This window comes from Daphnia pulex, chromosome 12 (genome assembly GCF_021134715.1).
Source record: "Daphnia pulex isolate KAP4 chromosome 12, ASM2113471v1".
Lineage (NCBI taxonomy): Eukaryota > Metazoa > Arthropoda > Branchiopoda > Diplostraca > Daphniidae > Daphnia > Daphnia pulex.
This window is the reverse complement of record NC_060028.1, coordinates 7,502,272-7,521,003: the sequence shown is the minus strand read 5'-3', so window position 1 is coordinate 7,521,003 and position 18,732 is coordinate 7,502,272. Positions and strand designations below refer to the sequence as shown.

The 18,732-nt window shown below is 39.9% G+C and overlaps 4 protein-coding genes across 8 annotated transcripts; 3 read left to right on the top strand and 1 right to left on the bottom strand.

The window, feature by feature from the left end:
* Nucleotides 1–49: 49 nt before the first annotated feature.
* LOC124209695 (protein AF-9-like) lies at nucleotides 50–3,251 on the bottom strand. The gene is made up of 5 exons (XM_046607800.1): nucleotides 2,995–3,251; nucleotides 2,705–2,882; nucleotides 2,403–2,638; nucleotides 2,176–2,343; nucleotides 50–2,107 (listed from the first exon to the last, which is right to left on the bottom strand). The coding sequence occupies exons 1-5, from the start codon at nucleotides 3,004–3,006 to the stop codon at nucleotides 149–151; spliced, it is 2,553 nt and encodes an 850-aa protein (XP_046463756.1). The 5' UTR covers nucleotides 3,007–3,251; the 3' UTR covers nucleotides 50–148.
* A 607-nt stretch (nucleotides 3,252–3,858) lies between these two features.
* On the top strand, nucleotides 3,859–11,964 carry LOC124209697. Its single transcript, XM_046607802.1, has 10 exons — nucleotides 3,859–4,681; nucleotides 4,742–5,556; nucleotides 5,623–6,093; nucleotides 6,162–6,520; nucleotides 6,589–6,704; nucleotides 6,877–7,405; nucleotides 7,479–10,808; nucleotides 10,877–11,035; nucleotides 11,170–11,283; nucleotides 11,345–11,964. Exons 1-7 carry the CDS (start codon nucleotides 4,642–4,644, stop codon nucleotides 7,669–7,671), a joined length of 2,523 nt encoding a protein of 840 aa, XP_046463758.1. The 5' UTR covers nucleotides 3,859–4,641; the 3' UTR covers nucleotides 7,672–10,808; nucleotides 10,877–11,035; nucleotides 11,170–11,283; nucleotides 11,345–11,964.
* Nucleotides 10,191–11,614, top strand: LOC124209981 (protein singed wings 2-like). The gene is made up of 4 exons (XM_046608233.1): nucleotides 10,191–10,808; nucleotides 10,877–11,035; nucleotides 11,170–11,283; nucleotides 11,345–11,614. The coding sequence occupies exons 1-4, from the start codon at nucleotides 10,191–10,193 to the stop codon at nucleotides 11,612–11,614; spliced, it is 1,161 nt and encodes a 386-aa protein (XP_046464189.1).
* Nucleotides 11,965–12,089: 125 nt separating the features above from the next.
* Nucleotides 12,090–15,566, top strand: LOC124209706 (2-(3-amino-3-carboxypropyl)histidine synthase subunit 1-like). 5 transcript variants are annotated; one of them, XR_006881043.1, is made up of 5 exons: nucleotides 12,090–12,399; nucleotides 12,468–13,166; nucleotides 13,225–13,563; nucleotides 13,954–14,064; nucleotides 14,675–15,566. XR_006881043.1 is itself a non-coding variant. In XM_046607816.1 (4 exons), the coding sequence occupies exons 1-3, from the start codon at nucleotides 12,187–12,189 to the stop codon at nucleotides 13,558–13,560; spliced, it is 1,248 nt and encodes a 415-aa protein (XP_046463772.1). In that variant the 5' UTR covers nucleotides 12,090–12,186; the 3' UTR covers nucleotides 13,561–13,563; nucleotides 13,957–15,566. The 5 variants fall into 5 exon arrangements, 2 of the variants coding, with proteins under 2 accessions (XP_046463772.1, XP_046463771.1); XR_006881042.1 differs by having other exon boundaries at nucleotides 13,954–14,224; nucleotides 14,310–15,566; XR_006881041.1 differs by having other exon boundaries at nucleotides 13,954–15,018; nucleotides 15,120–15,566.
* The last annotated feature ends 3,166 nt before the right edge of the window (nucleotides 15,567–18,732 follow it).

Genomic DNA, 18,732 nt, shown 5'->3' with positions numbered 1-18,732 from the left:
TAGTAACGTGAAACGATACAGAATGTGTCAATCCGGACTTGCGTGATAATGAATTTTTGACGAGTATATTACAGCAAATTTCAAGGCCAATAAACAACAGTCAATTACGGGGAAAAGGTATAAGGGACATATTGATAAGGAGGAATGGTCAGGTTAAACACTGTTGTATCCGTCGAATTGTTCCAGAATCCAGTGCGCATAAGTCAAAGTCGAAAGTTGTGTTGGAAATCTGATAGGCTCCGCTTGATTTAACAACATCAACGATACGCTGAATCTCCTTATCATTGAGACTCCCAATCTTCTGTTGTAATTCAACCAACTGGGACAGGTACTCTGGTGTAAATAGCGACAGTTCTGGAAGTTCAACTTTTACCTTCTTGATATCCGAATCCCCACCTCCAGTATCGGCTGTTACAACAGAATCTGGATCAGGACTTGAACTCCTTTTTCGTTTTATTGGAGGAGTAATAGTCCTTTTCTCCGTTTTCGTTTCTTTTTTTCGATCATCTGTGGACTTTAAGCGTTGAACATTATTAGCCAAACTAAGACTGCTTGGCCTGGTTCCCAAGTCATCTTCGCTTATGGCAGGTTTATCCTTCTTTTGAGCAGATTCATGCTCCACCGGACGTAGGTCGACTTTAGAAGCAGCAACAGAAGTTGTATTAGGGGGGTTACGTTTAGAAGCGTCCGACGATGACGATGACGACGAAGAAGAAGAAGACGAGGAAGATGATGATGAAGAAGATGAGGATGAAGAAGAAGACGACACAGATGAAGAAGCGGATGAGGCGGATGAGGTCGACGATACCCTCTTCCGTTTAACTGGTTTTTCTTCAATCTTACGTACTATGTCAACTTCTTTGACCTTTTCTTCGACTCTTTGTACTACAGGAGGAGCAACAATAATTTCCTTTTTCACCTCTGGTTCTGGTTGTTTTCTCTTTACGACCTCTTGTTTCACTTCTACTTTATCGCGACTACGTTCGTTGACTTTCTTATCTGTCGTTCCATTCTCCCTCGATTTTTTCTCGGCAGCTTTTGATCTTGCTGTATTTTTTTTGGACGAAACGTCTTCCGGAACTGGAGACGGGGTTGGAACTATCGGAGCAGCAAGCGTAGCATTTTTCTTTTTATCAGGACGAGAGGTTTTACTCGGTTCAGGAGTGTTCTTTGTTTCTCGCTTTTCCGACTTGTTTCCCGTTTTTTCTGGTTTTGTAGGCATGGGAAGGGGAGTTGAGGTTGTCAGCGATGAGGCGGATGAAGGACGCTCCATCTTAATTTTGGCAGTGGCTTCTTTCTTGTCTCTGTATTTTTCACTTTTTTTCTCCTTCTCTGATTTGCTCGTATCCTTAAACAAGTCGTTCATCTTGTCAAGTTTGAATTTGTTGGATTCTGGTTTAGTTGACTTGGATTTTTCTTTGTCTTCTCGACTTGATTTTTTGCTTTCGTTATCTTCCTTAGATGCTTTCTGTCTGATTTCCGGCTCGTCTCTGAACATTTTTTTCATCACATCAGGATCTTCCTTAATTTCTTTAACTTTCATTTCGTTTTTCTGCTGGAGTTTGACAGTATTGCTAGAACGCGAATCTTTAATTTCCTTAACTTCTTTGGATTCTTTCATTTCCTTTGTCTCTTTACTCTCTTTAGCATCTTTGGTGTCCTTCTTTTCTTTATCTTTACTGTCCTTACCATCCTTGTCGCGATCTTTTGTTTTCTCTTTACGTTCTTTGTCTGCTTTCTTGCTTTTTTCTTTGGATGACTTGCTCTTCTCCTTTTCTTCTCGAACCTTATCTTCTTTTCGACTCTTCTTGTCTCCTTTTCCTTCAGACTCCTTTTCCTTCGAACTCTTAGAGGAGATTTTTTCGTTTTCTTTCTTTGATTCTTTTTCCGCTTTATCCGGTTTCTCCCGCTTGGAATCGGATTTGACAATATTGCTGCTCGAATTACCACTACTGCTAGATTTTGATTCTTTGGCCAACGGTAAAGAATCCTTTTTGGCTGATGATTCTCGACTGGAAGATTTCTTTCCATCAGTTGATGATCCTGTTACTTTTTCGGGTTTAGCCGGTGTTCCAAACAAATCATTAAAGGCTTCTGTTTTGGGCTCCTACGAGTTAACGAAACATTTTGATTAGAGAAACTTTTATTGTACGAATTTAAATAATTTGGGCATACTTTTGACGATTTGTGCTTCTTAGAGGCATCATTTGTTCCTGGGGGTTTTTTGGCACCAGAACTATAGGACCCGGCTGGAGTCGATGTTGTTGCAGGTACGGGAGGTGGCTCTTCCACTTTCTCATTTGATGTCAAAACAGTTCCAGTTTCACCATTTATAACTCCCACCTTAATAAATCATGTATTGTAAGCTTAATGTTAAATTTAATTAAAACATCAAGACTTACTCCTCCACCCTTTATTAACTTCATCCTGAAATCTTCTGACGGGTTTTTAAAAGTCATTTTTTCATAGCGAACATGACTAATGGCAGGTCCTTCTGACTGTAGAAACAGGTCATACTCAAACTTCACTTTGCGAGGTTCATCCTTATTTTTAAAATAAACTTCAATGGGCAGTGAAAAGCATCCATAGCCAGATTCTCTAACCACATAAGCTCCTTCAGCATTGGCCTCTTTAACCACTGAAGAGAAAAAGAATTGTTACTAGAGCTAAGGGTCACATATATAATTTTGAATTTGAAACTGACCTCGTTTTGGCTTTTGAAAGTCCTTGTGTAGATAAAACACTACTTTGTCAACAAAATTTTGAATATTAGTTCGTTCTGGACCTCGAATGAAAACTTCCCAATCATGAGTGAATCCTTGAGGAGTTCTCTTGTTCCGTAAATTTGCTTTGTGACCTAATACTAATTGGATCTGGACACACTAGAAAAGATAGAAATAGTAAATCAATTTCCTAGTTTTTCTTTAGCTTCTGATGAAGCCAAAACAAAATAATTTGTAACACAACAAATAAAAGTCCAGTGCCATAACTTACAGAAAACGCCATTTTTGGCTGAAGCTTAAAAACTTAAACAAAACAAATGGTTTTCACAATGGATCACATTAACATTGATTCTTATTAAAAGAATTTCGTTGTTCGTGGGAAAAAACAACATTGATAAATACCGAAATAATCAATGGCCCAACACACAATCAAGTACCACCATGTTGCAATTAAACGCCATCTCTTATCGCAAGACGAAGGAGGTGCTCTTGGTGAGCACACCAAACCTACAGGCTATGTCCAAGTGGAGCAGGTCGTTTTCGCACACACATTTTAGCCTATATATTTTATTTTTTTATAGACAGTAATTTATAGCATTGAATTTTTTAGTTTATTATTTGTACAATTATGAAAATAGAAAACCAATCCGCTTTGGTTTTCTCTGAAAGTATTAGCTAACATGAAGTAGCGGGAAATGACGTCATCGTCGGTAAATGGCCGGAAATCGAGAGTATGGTAGCGGGAACAGAATAATTCATTACAGCTTCTAGTTATGAGGGTGTATTCTTATTCTTAAATAGTCTGTATTCGGATGTAAGTCTATCCATTGTCTATCTAAAAGAAATCTTAAAAAAAACAATGGGTAGTAATGGGTAGTATAGTGATCATAACATATAGCATTTCTGATTCTTCGAACGTTGATTTAAAAAAATTTGCTTACATTGCAGATTATTATTATCATTATTATAATCAGCCATTAATTTTTAATGAGAAGTTTTCTAATTTATTAAATTTTTTTATCTCCATGTAATCCGTTTTGTGGATTAGTGTTTTTGCGGATGTTTTTTTTTCGATCACTTTAAAACTTTAATGTGCTTCATTCTGCATATGTCGATAGTCCCGTTTGCCAGAGCCCAGTTGCTTTATATAGTGAGAAACGCATTGTTGCGTCTATCCTCAGCTGTTATTGCGCAACTGTGTGACACATTTTATTCTAGAGCTAGGGGACAGCAAGACAAAAGAAAATTCGGTTCAAGTTGAAGTAAACAAGACATTATTGTATCGCGGCGGAGGTTGTACAGTATAGATTTTTCCGGGTGGGGTCGTTGAACAGTTGAGGAATGCCACAAGATGACCGTAGGGGTTTTTTTCATTTTTTTATTTCACGCCTAAGGGCTATTTCCTAGTCTGTCCCGGCTAGGAGCTTCCAACTTTCACTAACGAGTGGCGCCACTTCTCAGACAGCAAGTCTCGCTTAGGTAGAAACATTATGGCGGAACATGTTATGTACTTGAGAGCCTAGCTTCGATGGCTGTGTTTAGAAAAACTGATAATTTCGCACTAAAGACCTCGTCTGACTTGTTTAATTGAAGGGTGGAAAAAACGGTGAAAAGAGCATGGCAAAATTTGATAGCCCAACACCAAAATGCAACCAAACATATTTGGATAATTACTATCGATAAAGACAGACTTCCCATCGATTCGTGTTGAGTGCCGTGCTAAGTGTTTATTGAAAGTGTTTTTCTCATCTTAACGACTATTTTTGTTTGAAATTTATTCTCATAAGGGGTCCAGTCCGATATTGGATTCGGACAGTGACTTCGATAGGTGAAATGCTTCTGTCAAACTCATTTCTTGGTTATGACCAAGGAAGGACTGTGTAAATCCGATTGAGTTGCTTTTTACATACATCCACCCATGGTGGAAATTGACAGAATAAAAATGACTTCTAATAGCAGTGAGTTTGGTAGAATATCATAATATTTTTGGTGCATTTAACATATTTTATATTCCTTAGGTGCAGCAGTGAAACAAGAGAAGCGAGATGATCAGGAAGAGATTGATCTACTTGCAGCAAAGATGGTTGAGGCCAATCGAGTCAAGATGGCAAACTTGTCATCAGCTGCAACAGCTGTTGGACAAGTTGGAACAAGCAGCAACCCATTACAAGGTGGAGTACCAGCAGCATCTCGGATGATGCCAGGAACTCTACTAGGTTACTTTTCCAGAAATTCCGCTGGTGTTGGTGCCAAAGAAGTTATTGACGCCATGAACAAGGAAAAGCTGAACAATGCTGCTGCTGTTTCAATAGATTTAGAGAGTGCCAAAGGAAGATTCGGCTGGACGAACTCATCAGTGCACATTCCCTATATTTACCGAAGGGACGATAAAAAATTATGTTCCGTGCGTGTTTTGGAGCAGTGTATTGCAAAAATGTTTACCAATGTGTTGCGACCAGAACTGTCCGGCTGCGTATCCATCCAGAGCTATTACGTGAGTGAAATCGAAGCAAGATTACTGAACGAAATCAACGTGAAGCACTGTGACTGTCAATATGGTAGAGAACTGTTTACCGTGCGTGACCTGATCATCAATTTGGATGATGCATTAGAACTCATCCAGTTCTTGCAGACTTGTAGAGACAAATTGGTGCGAAAGTCATGTGACCCTCAAGACCGGTGCGGATTTTTCCGTATTGGTGGAGAATCCGTTGTACCATACACAGTGATCAGTGGCATCAAGTACGTTCCTCTCTTCTACTTTGAAGGAGAAACGGGCAATTTGGACAGACGAGCCATTCAAATTACTGGGTGGGATTTGGCCTATCTAAAGGTAATACTTTTCTTAAAATCTATCGATTTCAATGGGTTAATTTTTTTCTCTCCATTTCGAAATTAGTTGTGTTGTAAAGTTCAAGGAATCCGGAACGAACTCTTCTCGAACGATTCTTACTCAGCTGTGAGCGTTGAAGATATCAAGCAGCAATTTCCTGCTCAAACAGACTTGCAGCTTTATTGGCCCAGCCGTTCTTCGCTCGATGTACCAAGCAACGGAGCTTCGGGATCCAGCAACGTTGGCATCAGCATGTGGATAAACAAACCTAGTGGTAGCCCCCCACCCTTACCTGTCAATAGTAATACGGCAGCCGTGACGATGCAAACAAGTTCAGTCATACAAAAGAATCCTGCAGCGTCAGCGGGCTCTGCTGCCACAAGACTGCCTTCAACATCGTCGGCCTCTGCTTTACTTCATCAAGCGTCGAGTGTTGTCCCTCCATCTCGGTCGGCTGTTCCAATTCCTCCCACCTGTACCAATTCCGCCTTGTACAATGGTTGGAGTTCCATGAACTCCTACGCCTCTGTTCATCAGGTAGACCGCCTTTGACTTCTTTGATTCTGATTTCATTCATTCATTGAACGAATGTTTATTAATTACAGCAACAACAGAATGCTTCGAATAGCACTCCAACTTCTTCAGCAGCAGCAGCTTCTGCCCATCTGGCCACGGTGCTGCAGTCTCAATCCGCGGCGGCAGCGAGAGCACACGCTGTAACGGCTATGCTAATGCCAAATATGCCGGTTCACCATTCTAGTATGGGAGCATTTAACATGATGCAATATGCCCAGGCTGTTGCAGGCATGATGCAGCAGCAGCAATCGCAACAGCAAGCTCAGTCGCACCGGAATCAACCTGCACCTCCGCCTCCTCCGCCGCCACCATCCCAGACCCATTCTTCAGGGGGATCTTCTTTAGATAGCCTACTGCGAGCTAACGGCCTTCACACTGACCACCACAGGTTTGTTATTGAGTTAATCAGCTTTCCCTTGTTGTGAGATTATGATAACTCGATTTTGTTCCATCAAGGCTTCCCCATGGATCGTCATCGACAACGGTGATGAACCGCTCTGCCTATTCTAGCAGCCAATCACCACTGACCGGAGTGGTACCAGGCAGCAGCCCCCACTCCAGAAGTAGCACAGGTAAATTTGCTTTCATGATTATTAAAAAGTAGTGCGTCCAAAGTCCTTTCTAGTCCGTATGGGGAAAAAAACGTGACTTTATCTTGTTTTTCCAGTGATGGCGTCAATGAATTTTTAGGGTTCGAAGCCCGCTCTCTTGATTTTGACTTAATATAATTCGACGTTTTTGCAGGAGCTTCACCTCGGCCCGGTTTACCTGTTCCAAGTTCGAACTTGGTTCACTCATCGTTAACTTCATCTTCCTCCTCTTCGTCGACACCGAAACCACCACCTCCTCCGCTCATCCCTGTCAACGGAAGCCATCCTCTTTTTTCGTCTATGCCAAATAATAGCAGCATGGCTTCTCAAGGTTCCAGTCGACTTCATCAATCGTCATCCGAAACAAACCAACATGGAATGTCGCGCTCCTACCACCAGCCTCAGGCGCAGTACGACGTTGCGCAACGACACCACTCTCAGTTGCAACACCAGCCGCTTCTTCAACAGCAACAACAATCTCCACAACCTCCTCCGTTTAAGCTACAGCTGTACCAGATAGAAAATCAAACAGTGCCGTGTGTCAATAGTCGGCAATACGTTTACAACAATTTGATGATTGCCCTACCAGACATGGCCGCTTATTTATTTCCTCATCTGGGACACCAAACGTGTAAGCAAGTACTACAGGACGGTCTGGGAGTTACGCTTTATGAGGCCAATCCGTAAGTGTGAATAATCAGTCCATTTAACGTCTGAATGAAAGTTTTAATTGTTCTCAATATTTTTGAATATCAGTCAGCAGTTGCAGGTTTTGAAGTCAGCGGGAAAGGTCAGCAGCGTGAGTAGTCTTGGCGGTGAGAAAATATCATTGGTCAATGTGCGGGATGTCGTCCAGTACATGCCCCAGATCCGTTACATGATGTCCAGGTTGGACGGAGGAGCCGAGCTAAGCCACGCCCATTCTTCGAAACGGCAACGAGTCAGCTGATTGGCACCAACTCTTGAATACGAGTAAAGCCGGTGTTAATAAAAACCAAGTCGGATGAACAGGTCAATCAAGAAACAGAACAAGACAAGCCTGCTAGCCGACTAAACCCCCCCAAAAAAGAAAAAAAAAAGAATACAGACATCCCCTTCCCCTTCCTGGAAAAGGAAGAGCCTTCTTTTCTCTCGTCTTACTGGTTCTGCATGTTTGTTTCTTCGCGCGCCAATCTGTTTTTTGCCCTACCTTCCCTTCCCTCAATTGAAAACAAACACTTTATTATTCTTGAATGTGGTTTCAGCTGCTGTTGTTTTCCATGAGTGATTGGAGAGAGACAAAGAGAGAAAGAGACCTTTGGATTTTGTTGTTGTGCTATCACACGTTGCACTTTGCGACAAAAGGGCCGCGGAAAAAAAGGATTTGCGTTCCCCGATGGAAGAAACGAGGTCCCCGTAACCATTTGTACACACACTACGCAATCCCTTGTCGTGCATACCCATCTGGAGAAATGGGAGAATTTTCCTTTTCTTTGGCTAGAGGTAAAAAAGAAATATCGTTGTACAGTTTTGTGTGACTTTCAGTGCAAAGTGCGGGCCATTTTGTTTGTAAAAGTTATCTTTGCCTGAAAGCACACAACTTTCCGCTGCCTATACCCGCGTTTTTCCCCTTCCACATGTTTTCCCCTCTGCACTTGGGCACTCTCCTCAATCTCGACTTTTCTTCTCTCTTTGTTATCTCTCGCCTTCACCCAATATCTTCTCTCCCCTTTTTTTTTAAATGTAACGTGAAAGATGAAAAGTTCGGCTGTTTAAATTGTTGTACTGATGAATAATGCCATCGATTTCCTTATCTTTTATGTTTTTAAGTTGCGAAAAACATTGTCCCATTTCCATATCGCCTCTGCTGAAAAGAGAACATACACGCGCACATGCGCGTGACTATTCTGACAAGTATTTAAGAAAAAGGGAAAAAAATCTTTAAAAGAAACAAAAAAAACAAACAACAGAATTATAGACCGAATCTAATTGAATATAATTAAAAAGGAAAAAAAACAGATTTGTGTGTGTGTGTGTGGTTTTATACATCGACACATTTAATCTCTCTTGTTTTTTCTGTAATTCAGTCCGTTAGATGGCTCATGAGATTTCATCGCGGAACTTGTCGGCTCAAGTCCAATTATTAACGAAAAATTGAAAAAATGTTTTATGCGCTCCGTGATGAATTACTTCATAGTTTCAAAGCCGTCTCTCCGCTGTGTAAAGAGAGTGGCCAAGATATCCGGTATATTTATATCTCGAATGCGCACATAATCAACCTGACTGAGTGGGGGTAATATGATGGAGCGTGGAGGTCTGACAGTTGTGGGTCCCGCAAAGTGGGTCACATTTCATTCCCAGCCAACGGACGTTTCGAATTTTATGAAAGATAGCTGATACATGGCGCGATATCTGGTTGACTTTGGGCAATATAAAATTTCCGCGTGACGAAAACCAATTGAAAAGTATCAGCTAGTTCATTTCCCGAGTTGTACGGTTCAGCTTTCCCTTCAAAGTGACTTTGACCGATAAACAGAAAGAAGGTAACGCTCAAGTTCACATGTCTAATGAATGAATCTTATGCACATATACTTGCGTCAGATGTTCCAGATCTTTCGATTGTGTTACGTGTGAAAGAGGCCTTGAACAAAAGGGGCTTAATGGTTTTCTACAGTTGGTTTTTTTGTCATATCCCGTTTGGGGTAATTCACCAGCGGAACGCCTTAATGACGACATAGACCTTTCATTCTCCACCTGGCCGACGTCGTAGTCAACTAATTGGGTATGCGATGACGTGCTTTTCGACCTTCATTACAAGGCGGGAAAGAGTAAAAACGCACGAGGGTGTAAACCAATGGCAATTGCAGATTGGAAAGTTGTTGTTCCATGAACTCTAAACGAAATACTGATACGCTACAACAGTGGAAAAGGAGGGACGAGAATTGCCTTTGTGCGGAATTGGACACCGCATGGCTCCAACTCCCACTGTAGGTGTAGGTTAGCTCAGTCGTCAGCCAATATTTGAGAGCAGTGTTCTTGGTCTTCCGCTCAAGGGAAGGAATTCGTTGTCACGAACGCGACGTAAGGAACTCAAGATCATAAACGTGAGCGCCTGCGCGAGGGAGTATAGTTGCTGCTTGTCAAAAATAGGTCAAGCTCATACAACCACTTTTCGTCTGCTGCTGTCGTGAAAGTCGGAAAAACAACAACAAATCCGAGAACGAAAAAGGAATCAAACATTCGATTCGAAGGTCTTTTCAGCAGCAGCTTATTATATTGGTAATCCAGAAGTAGTGTGTTTTGCAGTGGAAAGGTGGAGAAGGTTGACCTTGACTAGACTAGTGAGTGAGGGCCACTCGATTCACGAACGTGTATACGCTCACGCGTATAGCTTGGTAACGCTTGTGGAAATATAAAACCGTCGAGACTTTATATAAAAATGTCTTGATCCACTGGAGTCAAACTCGGTCGTGTTTTTATCGAAGCGCCATGTCTTCAAGGAAGTTTTCCCTCCTTTTCTGTTCGAGTTTGTTGTTGTGCTTCCTCAGTGTTGATTCTTCTAGTTTGCATTGCCCAGCAGATATTTGCCAGTGTTACGAAAACCATTTAGAAGAAACAGTTTGGAATTGCACAAGACTAACATCAGCCAGCCAACTTTGGAATGGTGGACATTTGCCGCTTCATGGTGACCTTCAAAAATCTGAACTTGTGCAACATCTCCTCATTGCAGATTCAAAAATAGATTTTCCTGATGATTTAACTCCTCATTTCCCCAATCTCAAGACATTGGAGCTATCCAATAACTTGATCATTTGTTCAAAACATTTGATTTGGCTACTCAAATTGAATGACAAGCTTCAAGACCCAGAAAATGTCCAATGTACCTCACCTCAAACTTTTAATGGAACTCAAATCTTGAAGGCCTTGCAGTTAATTCATGATGTGGATGCCAGGTGTCCTGAGCGCTGTGTGTGTGAATTAGCTCATGTTCACAAAGATGATCAATATGTTACAGTCAGGGTTAGCTGTAACAACCTTGGATTAACAGAAATACCCAAAACTCTTCCAGAAAATGTGACCATTCATATGGATCTGAGCAACAATAGAGTGAGTATAAATGTTGAAACACTTTTCAAATTAATTATTTAATCATTTAATTTCTAATCTTACCTTAGATTGAAGATGTAAGTGAGCTAACTAAAAATCCCAGCTACAGCAGAGTGACTGTTTTATATCTAGCCAATAATCGAATCCAATCAATTTCAAGCTTGGAGGATTCTGATTGGATCAAACAGTTTAGTCTGTTAAGTCTTCAAGGAAACCTTCTAAAAGAAGTAAGTTCAATAAAGTTACCTCAAAATTTTAAGGTATTCTTATCTGCTGTCGAGTTCAGAGGAATGTTGGGGGATTCTATAATGCTTAATGGAATAAAAATTGACTAGCTTTTTTTTAATATTTTATTTTGCAGATCCCTACAGATGCACTGAATAATGTATTTCATCATCAAGACATCAACGGCGTTCGCATGCTTCTTAGTAACAATCCCTGGAAATGTGACTGCATTACCATTACCCAGTTTCAGGTAATTTTATTTGATTTTTCAATTTTAGTAATTGCTATACGAATCACGTATTCTTTTTTAGTCGTTTATTGCCAAGCACAAACAGCTGGTCAAAGATGTTAGCAATGTCACGTGCGGCCCAGCAGAAGGGGAAAGCGCTGGCAAAAAGGTAATTGCGGTAGAGCTGACCAGCGTTTGCAGCACTGTGGGAAACAACGCTATAAATCTAATGGATGTGTTAAATGTAATCTTGGCTCTTTTAACTCTGGCTACCATCGGCAAACTCCTTTATGACTATTACGCTTATCGCAAGACGGGGCAACTACCGTGGATCGCTAGCAAACTGCCATAAGTTTGATTAGTTTTTTTTTTAAACAAATATGTCAAAAAGCTCTGGTCTATCCAAAATATTAATTTTTTACACGTGCATGCATAGAGTATAACCATTTCGCGCTTGCAGCTCAATTGTTTCATAAAATTTTGTTCTACTTCATGGTACAAATTAAGTTTTTATTCTTTTGCAAAATTTTGTGACGTATTTACTTGTTATTTGTTGCTCCAGCGGCCAGCGCCTTTTTACCGGTTATTCATTCGTCAGTGTCGTGTGTGTCTATTTGTTGCCTCACATCTTTCTTGTCAATCAAAATTTTTTTTTAACATGAAATAATACAATTTAGTCAGCTGGCGACTGGTATTTTAAAATCAGTGTTTGAAGTTTGATTTTCTTTATTCTTGTTCTTGTTTGATGTAAAAGTTTCAGGTCTGATATTTTTAAAAATTTGTTAACAAAAGTTGTCGAATTTGGCGCTAGATGGATTTGTTTGGGAGATATTCCGTCGTCTGCTGCTCAACACGTTGTTATTTCTGAAAAGTTCATTCCTTCGTTGCAATTTAAGATTAAAGATTTGAAGCTATCGAAACAAAATGGAAGAAACGACACCAGATAATATTGCAAAAGATAAAATAGCTGAAACAGCCTTGGTCTCACGAGCCAATCCCGACAGAAAAGTGTATGGTGCGACGACAGGAAAAATCAGGGTTATGAACCAGATTCCAGATGACATACTGAACGATAAAAAATTAGCAGCAGCAATCGAACTTCTTCCAAGTAATTATTCCTTTGAAATTCATAAAACGGTACGAGAAGTCATAATTAGTATCATCACTTGGCAAGCATTTCTGTTCATGTCAGCCTTTTTGTTCAGGTGTGGAGAATCCGCCAAGTTGGGGCTAAAAGAGTAGCTTTGCAAATGCCAGAAGGGTTGCTCATGTTTGCTTTGACAATCTCAGACATTATAGAAGAGTTTTGTCAAGCTGAAACTGTGATAATGGGGGATGTTACCTATGGAGCCTGTTGTGTTGATGATCGAACAGCCATAGCTCTAGGAGCTGACTTAATGATTCACTATGGACATTCATGTTTAATTCCAGTGGATCAGACTAGTGGAATCAAAATGCTTTACATTTTTGTTGATATAAAATTTGATTCACAACATTTCATTGAAACAATTAAGCTTAACTTTGACAAAGAAACCAGATTGTCATTTGTGAGTACCATTCAGTTTGTGGCCTCACTACAGAGCTTGGTGATGCTGCTTAAGAGTGAAGGATATATTGCCAGTACACCCAAATCTTCACCATTGTCGCCAGGCGAAATTCTGGGCTGTACGTCTCCTTCAATAGACACAGACGTCATCATTTATCTTGGAGACGGAAGATTTCATCTTGAATCGGCAATGATAGCGAATCCAGATTGCAGAGCATACAAGTACGATCCTTACAATAAAGAATTTACGCAAGAGTTTTATGAACATGACCAGATGAAGACCAACAGAAAAGCAGCCATAAACACAGCTACAAAAGCCTCTAGATTTGGTTTAATCTTAGGGACACTGGGCCGACAAGTAAGAATATTCAGCTTTATATTTTCTAAGATGTTTGAATAATTATATCTGTGTATAGGGAAGTCCAAAAGTGCTGAACGAAATCAAAGAGAAAGTGCTGAAATCGAACAAGGAATTCGTTACCATATTGATGTCGGAAATATTTCCGTCCAAACTAGCGCTTATGCCCAGCGTCGATGCATGGGTTCAAATTGCATGCCCAAGACTTTCAATTGATTGGGGTCTTGCTTTTGCCAAGCCACTCTTGACGCCTTACGAAATCAATGTGGCGCTGAAAGAGGTGGAATGGAAGGACACGTACCCCATGGATTTCTATGCCTATGAAAGTTTAGGAGCATGGACACCCAATTACAAACCAAAATGTGAAAAGAAAAAAACTGTCGACAGAAAATGAATTGTAATTAATTTTTCGTTAAATAAAATTTGAAAGTTATTTAAAAACAATTTATCATCCTGCGGCACTGCACATTTAGACAAGTTACTCACTTACTCTAGCGCTGACATCGACAAATCCTTAATCTTATGTCCTACTGTATGTTTTATAAGTAAATAACATATTTGCCTTTCCCAATCGTAAGATTTACTTGTATAAAAAATTGCTGCGAAGTTCCAAATTACCCTAAGGGTTTCTTACGGTGCGGGGTGGTTAGAGTGAAAAAGGCAAATTTTTAACCAGTAAGATTGTGTGGTTTGTGTAGAAATTTTACTTGACATATAAATTACTATCTTATTTGTTTGTTATGTTTTTTTCCGATTATTTGCTGTAACTTAAATTTTCATTCTATAGTAGGTCCTCTTCTGCACTTACCTCTCGCACTTATTTTCTTGGGGAATGGGACCTAGGATCGCTAGGATCACCCGACTGTACAGCCCTTCTGTTAGTACCTTGCTAACGCAGGTAGATAAAAATTTTGTATTTTCCCTCTTTTTATCCTTTTTGTTTTGGCCACTAGATGCCAATAGGTGCACCTTTTAGTTAATATATCCGCATCTCTCTTTCTTATGTTCAAACCGAGAATATTACGTTTATGTATAACATTGATCGACGAATTCATAATGTGAGTTGAACACAGGATATTGAAATTTGAAACATTGATTTATTTCATATGTTCATGTTCATTTACTACATAATTTCTGTCCCAGGCTTTATAAAGTTCTTTCAGGGCCTCTTCGACTCATTCGATGTGCTTGACAATTTCTAGCAAAAATCTGGTTAATTTAAAATCCGATAAACTTTCTGCGCGCGCGCGCTTTTCTCCCACTAGGACTGGTCAGTTTTGAATTAAAAACTAAAAACAGTTTGACATGTAGGCTTGCCTGATTCACGTGAGTAATATGGGTTCTCCACTACAATTAAGCTCCCATGAAAATTACTATCGAAACACGGGATTGTATCTATTAGAAGTAAACACACATACGTGGTAGGTGCTCCTTCGGGTGAAACAAAAAAAATTGTATCGAAATAAGAGCTAGTGTTTCCAACCGCAATTGATCAATGTCACGTGCAGGAAAACCCCTAAAGTCTGAAACTACAGCAAAAACCACAGCAGCAAAAAAGTTCTTCTACGAAAAAAAAAGGTAAATTTTACCTTCTTCTCTTTCTGTATTTTTCTTGTGATTCATCGTCTTCCATGCATGTATAACTTCCTGGTAGTTCGTTACGAAATTCGTTGCCATCATCTCGTGGCTTAATCTCTCATTTACATTTGAATTAGTAGGACACCGTTGCGTTGGGCGTTGGCCAACGAAATTCGATTAGCATTTCAAACCGGTCACAATCGTGTGAACATTCGTCATCAGGATTCTCTAGCATGTGGACATAGCGGCTACTATACTATTCATTTTTGAAAGAGTAAGTGAATTTGGAATGCAAACTATTTTCATCTTGCAAGATGAATTGTACATCCTTTCAACAAAAACAACCAGTTATCCTTGGCGCTCTCTGTATTCTAGTTGTAGAGCCCTAGAGCAGTGTGAAAAGAACATCAGCTTCACCTTATATGGATAGAACTATACAAGTCAACGACCGCATTTGCCTCATTGTTTTAGCATTGATATAAAATGCGTAAACACTTGTAGGGCGTATAATTATTAATTTCATTCTTTTATGCGTATCGACAAGAGCATTGGTCAGGAAACCAAAATTACTATTTAGTTCCCCCCAAGGAGAACCCCTCCAACCTATGGAGATACGCACTTTCATTTTGAATCTCGTTCGGAATCAACTCGATAAATAGTTTGCTTTTTATTCCCCTGTGGAAATGCATATTTTAACCCTAAGTTGTTTTTACTTCGATAAAAAATAAATCGAAAATCGGTACCACAAGTCGTTTTTATGTTAATCACGAAATGATATAACGAAGTCACGACAATAAAGTTCACGGTTATACTGATTGGAAATATATGAATATGCATTGATTAAAAATAAAGAAAAAAACTGTGGGTCACGATAGTCCTATACGTGCTGGTTCGTTTTTTTTTTTGAATAATTGAACAGCAAAAAACGCGTGTGCTTTTTATTAGTTTTATTGAAATTTGATCTGTCGACACCATCACATTAATGTGGGAAAATAAGAAAACTGAATGAGAATGAAAGAAACAGAAGGCAAAGCAGTGTATCTTAATTGTGGTGTTATTACGGTTAAAAAGTTGCTTCGTTGTTCACCAGCATCATGTACGCTTGGTGACAGTTGGTTAGCTTTCCGTAAATCGTCATGCCGGGGATGTTCGGGTTCGTTCGGTCGATTTTGACACCGCACTGAGTAGTGGCATTTTTCAACGCGTGACCATAGCTTTTTAAGTTGGGGCAATCGACTACCACCGGCAGGTTTTCGATGATGTCGTCGGAGGCCGCACGACGACGGTCCGCATCTCCTTCTGATATCATGAGCTTTAAATTTTCCAATTTGTTTTGGCGATCTAAAAAATTGATTTTCACGCCGTATTCCCGTTCCAGACGCTGCGCATTTTGACCCCCTAGCCCAATGACACGGCCGCGGAGCCGATCCGAAATGTTCGTCAGAAGGAGCCTGCTATTACCCACATCCTCTCGCTCAATTTCCTCGGAAGTAATTATGAAATCCTCGGCCGGAATATCTTCGGGTTGGCGCGGTGAAAACTTGATGATGGTGTCGAGTTGCATTGGAATTGGTTCATAGATCGGTTTCTGCCCATTCGTGCGGTTTTCGGGAGTTATCGTAGCCTGTTGGGTTGAGACTGGACGATACTTTTGTGTGGCATTGTTGAGACGTTTGACAGTCTGGTGTGGTTTGGAAATAAATCGGCCGAGAATTTGCCCCTCAGTTTCACCAAATCCGTTCTGCTGGAATGACGTTGCTGGACTCTGGTGGTGGCCGGTGGGTTGTTTTTCCGGTTCATGAGTCCACATCGGTTGGCGACTTATCTCATATCCAACGATTTGAGATGGCTGCTGGGCAGCACGCTTCGCCTGGGCTATTTCTTCTTCCAGTTCCGCGATCCGCCGGTCTTTTGATTGATCCGTAAATAGACGGATTACATTTTGGAGTTGAACGTTTAGTGCCCTTTCGGTATCAAGTTCCTGCCTTTTCGATTCTGACTGCTGCGATAATACTTGATTCTCCTTTATAACACGGTCGATGAGCTCAGTCATGGATGTTAGACCGAATTTGGCTTCTGTCACCATCGTCTTTATTGTCCACCTCGCTTCTTCTGGTATAGGATCCGTCGTGTCAAGGAATGCTTGAAAATTATGCAGGTTCTGGCACAGGGCAGGGATGTGGCCGTACGCTTGCTGGACATCAGCGGTGGTCATTGGTTTGAATCCAGGTTCTGGAGAGTTGATCTCAGATTTGTTCATTTTCGGAGTTTGATTTGACTCTATTAGTGAATTACACCGTTGAGAAATGTTGTATGTCTACTTCTGAATTGAGTGGTCCTTATATGCACTTCAGTATGAGACTTTTGATTAGCAAGTACCCAGAGGAGGTCATTTTCATTAATATTTTGTTTTAATATTAACTCAAGTTAAAATGTTTTTGGATTTTTTTTAATGTCATTAATTTACCCTCATTGTTCAATCATTTTAATGGAGAAATATTTGTAAATTATTTTCATAATCATAAAAATGAAAATCGAGTATGGAGAGATAGAGAGAATTCTGCCATAGTGACGGACTGTTCTCTTTGTGCGTGAAGATATTAAGCTCATACTAACTTTTTACCACGAATTGAATTTAACCATTTTGTATTTTATCATCACCTGATTGTCTCAGTAGATTATACTTTAGTACAACCACAAATATCACTAAAAGAAATAAGATTGTAGATAGATATTAATGAGGATAGCTACCATAAAGAGAGCTAACAAACTTTAAAAAATATTTTAATCACTTTTAAATTTTAAAAACTTCAATAAAAACTCAACAGTCTAAATCGTTAGTAGTCACGGTGCGTGTTGACTACACCCCACGTCCAATTTCTAAATGAAGCGTTTCCCATGATTCTCGCTTGTCTTTCAATTACGGCCGCGTGACAAAATATGCCCGTCAACTGTCAAGCATCCACTTTTAATCATCCCGTGACCTTCCATCATATCGTCGAGCCAAAATTGCACAATATTATCTGCTGCGAACGGCCGCTTATGACATCATATAGACGAATTGGTATGGCAACACGCACAAGGGGTAAATGTTGAGCTATTTGCGTCTTTTCTAGAACCAAAATAGAGTCGCCATGGTGACCAATCAAACAAATACACACACCGAAACTACCTACGAAACGAGCCCGCACATTTTTTTCCATTTGGAAATGTACACTCATATCTTTGTAGAAAAACAACCACTAGAAAAACTTAAATGTGCATGTATCGACTGCAGGTGGGAACTTTAATTAGGCATGAATTTCGTCTAGTTTATACGATTCGTATCGAACGCTGCATGAAATGGAAAACTGTTGATCTCATCCGTCAACAAAAGGGATTACGCCTCTGGGTCGAAGTAACCTTGAGTTTAAAGTTCATATCTAAACTAAATTGAATTACAATGTGTGGTGAACAATAGAAAGAATCTCAATTGATCTTGAAACTCTTAATGATTGCCATGATTTGTTTGGCGTGATTCGTCGCTCCCCTTATTTCCATTTTTAAATTAGGCTATCTTCGATTTTTCGTGATTTAATTTTATTTGTCAAGTTCAAATTTTAACCGCTAGGTATCTCTCAAGTTCCACATGAGCGGCTTCTTTGAAAAGGAAATGTTTAGGTCAGAAAAAAAAGTTGTTTCGAAAATGTAACGCTATTTATAGATATTCTTTCGGCACACAGAAGGCGTTAGGTTCAGTAGAACTATTGCACCACCTTCTTTTCACGGGTAGCCATGATATATTTTACATTTCTATGCCATAATGAATTATAGAACTGCTTTGAAATGTGACAGCTAGAAATAGGGTTACTAGAGCCTCATCCATATTTGATGGACGACTGAAGTAATAATAAAAAGAGGTCGAATTTTTTCGCTCTGCACAAAACGTTTTCGACTTTTCCTTGTTTATTAATCCTGAATATTTGTCTGCATCTCCAACTCTTTCATT